The sequence below is a fragment of the Malus domestica genome, chromosome 02 (genome assembly GCF_042453785.1).
Source record: "Malus domestica chromosome 02, GDT2T_hap1".
Lineage (NCBI taxonomy): Eukaryota > Viridiplantae > Streptophyta > Magnoliopsida > Rosales > Rosaceae > Malus > Malus domestica.
This window is the reverse complement of record NC_091662.1, coordinates 10,294,558-10,307,230: the sequence shown is the minus strand read 5'-3', so window position 1 is coordinate 10,307,230 and position 12,673 is coordinate 10,294,558. Positions and strand designations below refer to the sequence as shown.

Here is a 12,673-nt window from a genome sequence, read left to right as displayed (position 1 = left end):
TAAATTTGCCCCAAAAATGAAACACATGAAAATTTTTTTTTTTAAATTATTTTAGCAGTTGGATTTAAATTTGGAGTTGATCTTTTTCTTTACCGTTGGATTAAAAGAATTTATAAATATAAAATTAAAAAAAATACACATTAAAATTTGAGTTTTACTCCAAGAGTTGGAGCAAATTTGAATTGGTTTAGAACATAAAATTTGAGTTTTACTCCAAGAGTTGGAGTTGGTCTAAGAGGATCAAATTCATCTGAGCTGTTCCATAAAATCCAAAACAAAAAAATAAGCAAAAATTATTGAAAAATTAACAGAAGAAACCAATGCACTTTCCCTTAACATGGTTATCAAGACAGACAACCAAACAACTTTAGCACTTGAAACCAGACACAAAATCTTTCAATCTTCCTCCTCAAGAAACCGCAGGTGCTTCCCCTTTGGTGTTGGCAAACCCTTCAGCCGCAGGGCACCCGGCGAAGCTGATTCCGGAGTCTTTGCAGATCCTTCTTCTTCTTCTTCTTCTTCTTCTTCAACAATTTCATCTTCACTGTCATACACAAATCTGGTGTGCTTTCCAGCAAACTTGGGAACCCTTCTCGTCTCATCGACACATATATTGCTTATTCCATCACAGAGCTCATCCACATTGTATCCTCCATCTTGTTCCTCTTCTTCTTCCATCCCATAACCTTCATTAAGCTTCAGATAATAGTCGTCTTTATCGTTGTCTGCTAATTCTTCCTCATCTTCATCATGGGTGCTAGCATTGACCTGCATCGACCAGATGGAAGCATTGTCATCATCTGGGGATGATGACTTCTCTTTGCTGTCAGTAATCACAGAGGAGAACTCAGATGAGACTGAGGAGATTTCGGACTTCTCAGAGAAATCCAGCAGCAGAGACCGGCTCAGGATACTCTTCTGAGATTCGAGGCTCCCCTGATTTTTTCCTTCAAAGATGTCACATACCACCTACCACATTTTCATGGATTAAACCAAAAAGAATCAGTAGGTAAAGTAAGAAAACCCAACAGAAATTGTCGTCACAAAATGAATACACGAGAAGATCCCAACCTGAGAAATCAATTGTTCTTGGACGAGGGGAGAAGGTTTCTCAGAACTCAGACCAACATTGCTGCTTCCACTTGCACCAACAGAGATATCAGCTACCTGTGGAGTGTTTGCCGGTGTTGGCGCGAGGAGCCCCATTGGAGAATTGGCGACGAGGCCTTGAATCAGGTGAATAGGGCGGCTTTCGAGCGAGATCTTTGAGAGCTCAGCCTCCTCTTCAACTTGCTGCAAGAGGGTCTTGACTTGACCTCTCAGCAAGGCCTCTCCGGACCCGGGTGTGTTCTTGGCTCTGCAGCTTCTCTGCTTCAGTATGCCCGACGACGGTGTCTTTAAACTTCCCGTTGCAAGCCCCACAATCGGAGAATCGTTGGTGATATCAATCAGTACAGACCGGTCTTGCTGTTGCTTCCCATTTCTTGGTCTCGATTTCAACAGAGCTTTCTCAGAATCTTCAGTCTTTCCTGAAGAAAGATTAACAAAACAAGAAAAGAAAACAATCTATTAATACAAAGCAACCAGATTAATGATAAACCATTAAAACCCCATGTATTAAAATCCGGATTTTTGATTGAAAATTCATGAGTAAATCCATCAAAACCCATGTATTGAAAGAAAACCAAAAAGAAAACGAATTCCAATTAAATCAAGAATCTGTACAGAACCCATATTTTATTTTCCACGATTATTCGACTGTTTGGAAGAAAAAGAAAAAACAGTGAGAGCACTCACTTGAAAGGGGAATGTTGCTGTTGTTCTGAGCAACCGAAGTCTGAGACCTCGTGACTCTTCTGATTGACGATGGAGTCTCCATGGGATCCGAATCGAGAAATTCGTCGAGAAACGAAAAGGGTCGACGGAAAAGCGATCAACAGAGCAGAAATTGGAGATCGGAAAAAGGAAAGCGGTGGGCTCTGAAATTCAAAGTCGATGGCTTTAGGGTAAAGGTTGGAACTTGGCAGGATTATAAATAGGGCGTTTGGTGAACGGGGAGGTTCTGAAACGGGAATGAGACCGTTGGCGCGTGCGGTTCGTCAAATTTGACACGTTTGCTAAACTAGCCGTTAGGGTTTCGTTTGAATTGAGACTGCTTTAAGAGCACTAATGGGCCTCGAGTGGATTCGGTTAAGGATCGTTTGGGCTACCATTGAGAAAAGAAAGTTTATTAATTTTTTTCCTACTATATTTCAACAATATCAAATTTTTGATTGAATGAGTATATGAGACATGAAATCAACCCCAGATTTCTTTCTAAAATAAAAAGATAACAGACGGAGATTTTGCGTGTCTAGATCCACCTTGACCCCAACTATCATCGTAGTCCCAAGAAAATCATCTTGTCTCACACTGTGTAATCGAGTAACAGCCTGTAATTGAGAGAGTGATGTATTCCCCTTTCTCTTTGTTTAAATTTACAGAAAATCCAAATTAATGAGAAATAACACATATAAGATTTAAGGTTGTGACATTAGGTGGAAAGAGGGGGGGGGGGAGAAAATTGGGAGAGGAAAGAACCTTGGGGAGAAGGGTAATTTTTCTTTTAATTTTTAATGTTATTTCATTTAAAAATTAAATATATAATTTTATAAATAAGTTTATAATAACTTATGAATTTTACTTGGATGAAATATCTGTAATTGGCACGAGGACCAAACTGGCCAAATTAAAAACACAATGAACTAAATTGGTCAGGCAATAACACAAGGACCATTTTGAGATTTAAGCCTACATTACGAGAACCTCTTTGTCAACTAAAAAGGAGAAAACAAAATGACCCTTTTACTCTTCACCGAGTCTCACTAAACTCCCTATACTCTATTGTGTCTCACTTTCTTGTTCCGTCTCCAAGTTTACTCTATTCCGTTAATTTTGACAACAAAACTGTTAAGTAGCTGACGTTGCAGGTTATTTTGGTAAATATATCCATTGAAATTAAATACAATTAAATAATAAAAGGAACAAAAGAAAACTTTCAACCCACACGTTTCACCTCCTCCGATCCCTAAATCCTACTGTGCAAGTATGAAAAGTCAATTAAATTCGTGTCATTGGGTGATAAAATTAAGTATTTACTTGTCAGAATCCGAGTAATATCCTATCTTATAAGGTTAATGGTAAACAATGTAGAGAAATGCGAAGGAATTCTCTTACAAATATGACTCTTCATGGATTCTCTGTCATCTCATGTTTTTTGTACGATGCTTATAATGTTGACACCGAAATTTGTTTTAAACTATGAGATGACAGAGAATTCATAGAAAGTTTTACTTTTGAGAGAACCCCTTAGCATAATCCAACTATGTAATGCATGATTTCAGCTATGTATATGAATCACGATACTTTTAATGTATTTGTACCCAAAAAATTTCTCAACGGACCATCCCAGGCGCAAAGTAGGGTATGGTACCAGCGTTTAAAGCTGGGCGGGTTTGGGCTTTGGAGGTTGGACGTTGGAGGTGGATAAGGAATAGGTCCGGAGAGGCTTACAGTTTTACATTATATCTAGTTGGAATGATAAAGGGGATAAATATTGGCAAGGGTAAAAAAAGGTAATGGGTAAAGAAATGAGGAGAATATTTTATTTGGACTGAGTAAACGAAATAGTTAATATGTTTCTCTTTTAAATTTATTAATTAAAAAAAACATGTGTTATATGAAATTATAACGTCCATATAGGTTTGGCAAACTGATCGTGCTTGTCGTATTTGTGTTATTTTTATGTCATACCTATTATTTTAACGAGTCATGTCATATCAAATCCGTTATCTAAACATGTTAATATAAGATGACCCAATAATGATCCGATTTTTTTAGGGGTCGTGTTGTTTCATGTCGAGTTAAATGATCATACAATAAATTGTCATACCTAATGTCTAGATCTGAAAAACAATCTTATCGAGTTCTTAATGAGTTGCTTAACAATCCAACTCGTTAACGTTAATGAGTTCTTAACAGGTAATCCAATAACCAATAAAAACTCGTTAACGATTCGAATTGTTAACGGGTTAACCTAAAACATATTATTTTCGTATCATTTCATATTGTGTTAACATGTCATGCAAAAAAGTATCGGGTCACCGCATGATAGTATAGTACACTAACATATTTCTCAGAAATAGGAGAATATTTGGTGGCCAGTTGTGTAGTATGGGATTCCTTAATCGGCTGAGTAGCATACAGCTCAGCTCTTCTTTTTTATTTGGTTGGGGAAATAAGCCCAGCTCATCTTCATTCGACCAATGGAGTGGGAACAGAGTGTACAACCTACTACGTTAAAAATATTTATAAAAAATGATTTAAGGACATTTTCCCAGTCCGTACATTGCAATTGCTGGATTGAATTTTGAAACTTATTGTGCAGATGACGTTTGATCGCAGTTGTTGAAATTAATTATGTTTATGCATTTTGGTATGGATTCAATCCCAATTAATTCCTCTTCTATCTAACAACTAACAATTTAATCCACTAACGCTATCTTTTGTCAGAAAAAAAAAAAAAAAAAAACTTTACAACCTGGGGGGATTAAATTAATTTTAGACAATCTCACTCTCACTAAGCATGATTTGTAATAATACTTGCATCCCTCTATTGGGAGACAACTCAGATAAGCATGTTCCCCCGCTTGTAAATAAAGTATCTTCACCATAAAAAAATTATAATCGGAATCGTGTAATTGCTTAATCTTCATTTAAATATCATTCCAACAAAAAAATTCATTAGAATCCGAGATTGTTTAATCATTTAAATGAATCAACGATATACGTACCAAGTAACATATTAACGATAAACCTTTCATTTATTTTATATATTTAGATGACTAAACTATTTTCGTTTTGAGTAATTTGTTTGTAAGAATGTTCAACGAAGATTAAGAAATTAAACGGTTTCAGTTATAAAATCTTATAATGAAGATTAGGTTATTTGTAAATGGAGGAATGAGCACATCCCCTAACAAGGTAATGCAAAATAATCAAAAAAACAGAAAGAAAGAAAGACACCAACATGTAATGCATATGTACGTTTTATACCTACTTTCTTCGTGAAAGCTTATGGCTACTGTGGTACAATGTTTATCTCAGACATAATCAAGAATAATGTTACGACCACATGAAATGGAGTTACATACTTATGATGAACTGTTCATTTATTGGATACATTTAGATTTGTATATTGCGTAATTGTTTACATTTTTGTTTATTACAAACGATACCACTATTCTAAATTAAATTAATGATAAGAGAAAGATTTGAACTTGAGATACATTAGGTTAAAGAGGAATACAATATTCACTAGTGCAATAAACCACTTGCATCATGCTTATATTATTTCCCTATGTGATTAGGGAACTTTTAAAAATACTGATAACTTACGTAAAAATAGAAAGAAAAGGTACATCATCTAACAAATTAAAATACTCATCAAATCAAACAAAAGGACTTAAAAAACAGTTTTTATTAATTACAATACAATACAATACAATCTTAATAGAAACTCACACAAAAGCAGAAAGCTTTTACATTTTACATTTTACGTGCATGCCAAAACACTACCTATCTCTCAGTAAAAGAGATAAGAAGAAGTTTGTGCACTTTATTTATTCTGGTGGGATTTGTTGAAATTAATTGAATAATAGAAAGAAATTAATTAAGGGCATTTGCGGGTTTGGTTGTGGGTTTTGAGGTTAAAATAGCAAGGACAAGACTCGTAGTTGCCAGAAGTGCCAGGAGGAACGCAACTGCACTTGTCACAACAACTCCCACATGCCCTTTTGCAAAGACGAGGCCTCGATGATAGCTTGCACCTTCCTTCACATGCCACTCCACAATCTGCATTATAAACGTGTATTATGCACAATTTAATTAACTGGATATATGACATCGTAACTAACAAATTTCATCAGTATATACAATATGAACTCAGGTTTTCTTACAGACTTGATGTCACTTGACCAAATGATCATGATTATAGATTTACAGAATATGGTGAATTAGCTAGAGAATTGAAGATGTCAACGCGTGACATACCTAAAGTTGGGGGCTTGGGGCTCGGTGCTCCATTGACGCCCATCTGAAAATAGTTACTACAAACTTTTCAGTTCATATTTTACTTAAATCATTGAAGAAAAATTGAATACACTACTTGAAAGTTGAAAGAAACGTATGAAACATATGTGTAGGTCTATTACCGTCTCGTACTGGTGATCAGTGGCTTCAGTGAAACATTGAAGAAGCATAAAAGAGACAAGCATGGAAGCCATGAGCGTTCTTGATGACAAAGCCATCTTGATTATATATGGAAGAAGAGGAAGAAGTATCTTAGTTTGGCTTGTATGTCGTGAAATGAGAGTGAGATATTAGTGCGTGTATTTATAGAGAGAGACTGGTGGTATCGATGGTGCATGGAGGGCAGTAGGGCTGATGCAATGCAAGGAATGAGATCCTTTCCGGATCCTCTTTGTGAGGATCTTAGGGATTCTCAAATCGTATCTGTTCATCGTACATCGTACGGTCAAAAATCATTTTAAATACTTTTATTTTAGATTAAATATAAATAATATCTGACGAAAACTAACCGCACAATATACAATGAACGAACACAATTTAAAGATTTCCAAACTCCTCGTAAAGAGAATCAGGAAATGATCATCCGGCAATGCAAGTGCTGCTTACCTGTCCAATAATATTGGACCTACTATTTAATTATAATAGTCGTCATTTTCAGATGGTCTCCGCGAAAGTCACACTGCCAGACTGCTCACAACTCATCACCCTTTACCAATGTTTTCTTCTTTTGTTTTGCTTGGTTTCTGTTTAACATTAAATATTTTTGCTTAACATTTGGACCAAGAATTTATGGCTAAATAGATTAGAATGGATGGAGGTGCCAACGTCGGTGCAAGACGCCCTCTCGAGAATTTATGATTGGTTTGAAAGTATTTTAAAGTGACTGAAAATATTTTTGATGAAAATACTTTTACAATAATTTCTTATTAAAAATCCAATTGGATCATGGAGAAGCACAAATGCTTCCTCCAAAAAGCACATATCTGGTGCTTCTTAAAAAAACCATTTAAAAGTGTTTTTGAAATCTAAAATATTTCACCAAAAGCACTTTCAGTAATTTAAAAACACTTTTAAACAAACTCCTATTTATTTTGAGGTAAGACTTTCATTGTGAATTTTTATTGTTATTTCGTTGTCGATGTTTCTTAAAAACGAAAATTTGAGTCTTATGTAAGTTTTAAGCGGGTGCATTTGGCTACTGCCATTCAAACAACATTAAATTTGAAGTTTAGATTTGCATGGACTCCCTCGATAATAACATGATATATCGACCATGTGGTATATTTTAATCTTAACTTATGAGTTATTACTTCACCTTCTCTTACGACTTAAACTGATCTGCACAAAGGCTTAACAAGAAACTAGTTTATTAAGATTGCTTAATTAATAGGGAAGATTAGGAAGTATCATTAAGTGGACTTACCTAGTTAATTTTGGAGGTGGATTGTCTGCCCTCCCATTTCAATACTCTTCACATCCCCTCGTGTTTTGTGTGGTCACAATTAAGCCACGTTAACATTTTATATTCCTATTACTTTTTGTTTTATTATTTTATAAAAAAATCAATATAAAATGTTGACGTGGCTTAACCGTGACCACACAAACAGGAAGAGATGAGAAGAGTTTAGAAATGGGAGGGCAGACAATCCACCTTCGCTAATTTTACACTCTAACTTATTGTTGAGAGAGATAAATATATTTTTTTCTTTTATGGAAAATAAAAAATTAATTAAAAAGAGAAGCCTCTAATACAACAATTCTCAGTACAATCAAACATAAAAACATTTCTAACAATCCTGGATAAGGTCTCATTCCAAATATAAGTATCATGTATCGAGTGTCTAACACTAGTAATAACATTGGCAAAACACATGCCACAAAGAAATGAAAGAAAAGGAACTGACAAAAGATGTAATGTCGTCAACAATTGTCCTCAGCTACCAATGTGTACTACATTGGTTCAAAATGGCATCAATGATTGCAAATATTAAGAATTTAAGAAAAAAATGTCTGACAGACGAGTGTTGACCAGGTGGCCCTAGCTTGCTAGCTGTTCTACAATCAAACTTTGTTTCCCAAACCCACCCCCGTCGGTGCCAAACGAAAATGAAAGAAAAAACCTACGCTGTATTACTAGCTCTTAAGGCAGTCATGCCTTCCAGTTTGGTGCTCTAGAGAATATCTTTCATAATACGAGTATATATTGTTATCATGCTATTTTTATATTAATTATATAATAATATGTACACATTTTTATTTATATAATATTTTATCGTTAGCATCACACCCTACAATGAGATATACCATTATCATAAGTTGGTCTCTTTTCATTTACTTTACACCTAATTTTTTTTTCTGTTTGATTGGTTCCCCTTCTCAATATCATTTTTCTAAAAGAATAAGGAAAAAAAGAACGTTGCAGTAATAAGTTTTATTAGAAAACAAAACCATCTAAAATTCATCAATCTCGTTCTCCTAGAACACATAGTTCAAGAAAATTATGGTTATTTATCGTTCTATCTTAACCTAATAATGAAGGAGAGAGTATAACAACATCACGAGTTCAATATCCTAGTACATAGGATGTTGAGTTTTTACGCTTGCATCCTTAGTTGAAACTCCCCCACCCTTAAATTATTTTAATAGTTCCAAAGTCTCATCATTCCCTTAATAATAATAAATTAAAAAAAAAGGAAAAAAAAAAAACAAAATTCAAAAGACCACTTATTGTTCGATTAAAATCAAATGGCAGGTGACTAAATTTTTTCGGATCATATAATTAGGAGAACAGAACTTAAATTCATATCTTCCTAGAAGCGTGCTATAACATTGGACTTTGCAATGTTTGTATACTTATGGGCCAGCCAACCATACTTAGTAGGCCTCTTGCGGTGCTCTGGTATGCCTGATGGAGACAGGGATAAGGTTGGAATTCCACAACCCTAGCATTCTCGTTGCATGTAAATTTTTATCATTTGTAACACGATGAAAAAAAAATTCCCTTATGAACTTTTGTAATTTTAATCAACTTTCAGTTGGTAAATATTGCAATACTCACATCTCCAAAACAAAAGAAATAGAAGCAGGTACACATTGGTAGCACTTTCCGCAGATTGATGAACCCTACCTTCAATTGGATTTCGTTGAGTTGGTCCTGAATTCCATTTTATTTTAGGTTCCGTTGAGTTAGTTCGGAATCCAAGATTCTTGTGCATAGAGTTACCCAAGTTTACGCTTGTGGTTATAACTTAGGGTTACAATACTAGATAGTTGGATTTCAGTAGCAAAATACGATAAACCTTATAGAGGTTGGCTTTATTAAAAATTAATGAAATGATATTTGATCATGTTGATTGATCAATATAATTAAATTTTAATATTGTTTGGATTCATGGAATTGATTCTTTGTTGTGATTGTGTAATTGTGTTGGAAAACATGTGATAGAATTGAATGACAAAATGACAATCTGGGTTGGCATATAGTTTCATTATGTAGTTTGGAATCTAGTGATTCATGCTACCCAAGTTTCATTGAGTATTCTTTAACTCTATATATTTCTACTTGAAAGTCCTATGAGAAATGTAAGAGTTTGTTAGGTGAACTACGAATGGTTTGATCCATCTTATGGTATGTAGACAGTCTAACACATAGGTTAGGTGTAGCAAAAAAATATAGAAAAACGTTACTACCTTATTGAACCATTGGGTTGTTTTTGGTCATGACTCGTAAGCAAGGCATGATAGTTGAACAGGTACGTGATGACGTCATGTGTCCATTTTGGATGTATCTCGGGATTGGGGCGTGACAATATGTGTAAGCTTGTATTTATATAATACTTTATTATTAGCATCGGAAAACTTCATTCTTGATTCTATGAGAATTTTTATGAAAGCTTTTCAGTTGCTTCTCTTCGATGAAGGTTTTATTTTCCCATAATGTATCCTAATTTTTGGCCTAGTTCTTTATCTAATGGTTGATTCAACTTTTGATAAAAGAGATACACCTTAGTTATATTTCATCTCTTAACAAGTTTAATAATTAGCATAACCACCCTATTAATATTCCGATCCTACAATGAGGTAATACCATTATCTTCATTTACTTTACACCCAATTTTCTATGTTTGATTGGTTCCCCTTTCTAATATCAATTATTCTAAAAGAGTAAGAAGGATTAACAATTTTTATTAGAAAACAAAAACATTTAAGATCATCAGTCTCAGTCTCGTTCTCTTAGCTAGAACATATGGTTCAAGAAAATTGTGATCACCGTTTGTTTAGAAAATTGTGATCACCTTTTGTTTGATTTTAATGATATAACTTACTTAAAATAGAAAGAAAAGCTGCATCATCTAACAACTTAAAATACTCATCAAATCCAACAAAAGGACTTAAAAAATAGTTTTTTTTTTATTAATTACAATATGTTTGTACCATATTTAGAGCCTTCGTATTTAGACCTCGTATAAATACTCGGGGGACTCAAATGTAATTATGTAATAAATAAAGGGGCAAATATGTAATAAGTGAGGAGCCCTTAGTCTATAAAAGGGACTCCTCACCCTCACAATCCTCAAGCCTCACATCCCCTAAACAAAGGCTCTCTCAAACTCTCTCTTTCTCTGGGGGACTCCCGCTCACCCTTGTAATCCATACATTCATACAGTTAGAGAGAAATACAATCAACATCAGTGTGGACGTAGCCCAAACATTGGGGTGAACCATGATACATCTTGTGTTCTTTACTTTCTTATAGATTCACGGTCGGATTTACGTTGTTCTAAGACCTCCGGTTTTGTGCATCAACACAATACAATCTTAATAGAAACTCCTCGTGCAAAAGCAGAAAGCTTTTACATTCTACATGCATGCCAAAACAAAACCTATCTCTCAGTTAAAGAGATAAGAAGTTTGTGCACTTTATTTTTTCTGATGGGATTTTCTGAAATTAATTGAATAATAGAAAGAAATTAAGGGCACTTGCGGGTTTGCCTTGGGGTTTTGAGGTTAAAATAGCAAGGACAAGACTCATAGTTGCCAGAAGTGCCTGGAGGAACACAACTGCACTTGTGACAACAACTCCCACATGCCCTTTTGCAAAGATGAGGCCTCTTTGATAGCTTGCACCTTCCTTCACATGCCACTCTACAATCTGCATCATAAATACATATTATACACAATTAATTAATGGGATATATGAAATCGTAACTAACAACTTTCATCAATACGATATGAACTCGTAACTAACAACTTTCATCAATACTATATGAACTCAAATTTTCTAAAACTGAATGTCGCTAGACCAATGATCTTGATTATAGTAATGATGGGTTAGTGAGAAAACCAAAGATAAAATCATGTAAGCACGTGATGTACCTATTGTTGGGGGCTGGGGGCTCAGTGATTCATTGACGCCCATCTGAAAATATAGTTAGGTACAAACTTTTCAGTTCATGTGTTACTTACATCATTGAAGAAAATTTGGATACACACTACTTGAAAGTTAAAAAAAACGTATATATATATATATATATATATATATATATATATATGTGTGTGTGTGTGTGTGTGTGTAGGTATATTACCATTTCAAACTGGTGATCAGCTGCTTCAGTGAAATATTGAACAAGCATAAAAGAAACAAGCATGGAAGCCATGAACGTTCTTGATAACAAAGCCATCTTGATTATATATGGAACAAGAGGAAGAAGTATCTTAGTTTGGCTTATATGTTGTGAAATGAGATTGAGATATTAGTGTGTATTTATAGAGAGAGACTCGTATCGATGGTGCATGGAGGGGCGGTAGGGCTGATGCAATGCAAGTGCCTACTTACCTGTCCAAATAATATTGGATCTACTATTTGATTATATGGTACATTTCCTTATCAGAGGGTCTCCCGAAAGTCACACAGTTGCCAGACTGCTTACAATTCATCACCCTCTATCAATAGTAATGCTAGTAAACTAAATTTATAAATTAAATTTTGTAAATTTAACGATATGAAATTTGATGATTAGATTAATATTTAAGTATTGATTAACATACTTATTTTTTACTGATGGTATATCATTTAGTTTGTAAATTTAATCTACAATTTTAGTCTACTTAGCGTTATCCCTGAATTAATGTTTTCTTATTTTGTTTTGCTTTGTTTCTGTTTAACATTAATATCTTTGCTTAACATTTGGATAAAAAATTAATGTCAAAATATATTAGAATAGATCGAGGTGCCCCTACGTCGGTGCAGGACGCTCTTGTCGAGGAGTGGTATTTTAGTGTGCGGTCCAGTGTTTCGGGCACACTGAAAAAACTCTTCTTATGAGAACCTAGTTATTTTGAAATAATTAAGGTTTGATTATGATTTCTTGTTGTCTTCTCGTATTGTCAGGATTTCTTAAAACCAAAAGTTTAAGCCTTATTTAAGTTGTAAACATGTGCGCTACTACGGTCTGGTAGTATTCTTTTTCGCTTAAAAGTGAGAGATTATAGGTTCGAATCTCTTAGATGGCGAATTCGATACCAAATTAGGTTGTCCATTGTG

General features: G+C 34.5%; 1 protein-coding gene and 2 long non-coding RNA genes across 3 annotated transcripts; all 3 read right to left on the bottom strand.

The window, feature by feature from the left end:
* Positions 1 to 146: 146 nt before the first annotated feature.
* Positions 147 to 2,010, bottom strand: LOC103400045 (uncharacterized). The gene is made up of 3 exons (XM_008338733.4): positions 1,798 to 2,010; positions 1,072 to 1,529; positions 147 to 969 (listed from the first exon to the last, which is right to left on the bottom strand). The coding sequence occupies exons 1-3, from the start codon at positions 1,877 to 1,879 to the stop codon at positions 397 to 399; spliced, it is 1,113 nt and encodes a 370-aa protein (XP_008336955.1). The 5' UTR covers positions 1,880 to 2,010; the 3' UTR covers positions 147 to 396.
* Positions 2,011 to 5,499: 3,489 nt separating this feature from the next.
* LOC139189345 (uncharacterized) lies at positions 5,500 to 6,737 on the bottom strand. Its single transcript, XR_011573202.1, has 3 exons — positions 6,252 to 6,737; positions 6,091 to 6,133; positions 5,500 to 5,892 (listed from the first exon to the last, which is right to left on the bottom strand). It is a non-coding gene; the product is annotated as an uncharacterized lncRNA (long non-coding RNA).
* Positions 6,738 to 10,947: 4,210 nt separating this feature from the next.
* Positions 10,948 to 11,870, bottom strand: LOC103407051 (uncharacterized). Its single transcript, XR_011573197.1, has 3 exons — positions 11,715 to 11,870; positions 11,506 to 11,548; positions 10,948 to 11,281 (listed from the first exon to the last, which is right to left on the bottom strand). It is a non-coding gene; the product is annotated as an uncharacterized lncRNA (long non-coding RNA).
* Positions 11,871 to 12,673: the final 803 nt, after the last annotated feature.

Excerpts from the sequence above, each read along its gene's own strand:
- LOC103400045 (XM_008338733.4), bottom strand. The coding sequence starts at position 1,879 with ATGGAGACTCCATCGTCAATCAGAAGAGTCACGAGGTCTCAGACTTCG. Across the intron at positions 1,530-1,797 it reads CAGCAACATTCCCCTTTCAA|GAAAGACTGAAGATTCTGAG; the intron begins GTGAGTGCTCTC and ends ATCTTTCTTCAG. Across the intron at positions 970-1,071 it reads AAGAACAATTGATTTCTCAG|GTGGTATGTGACATCTTTGA; the intron begins GTTGGGATCTTC and ends AAAATGTGGTAG.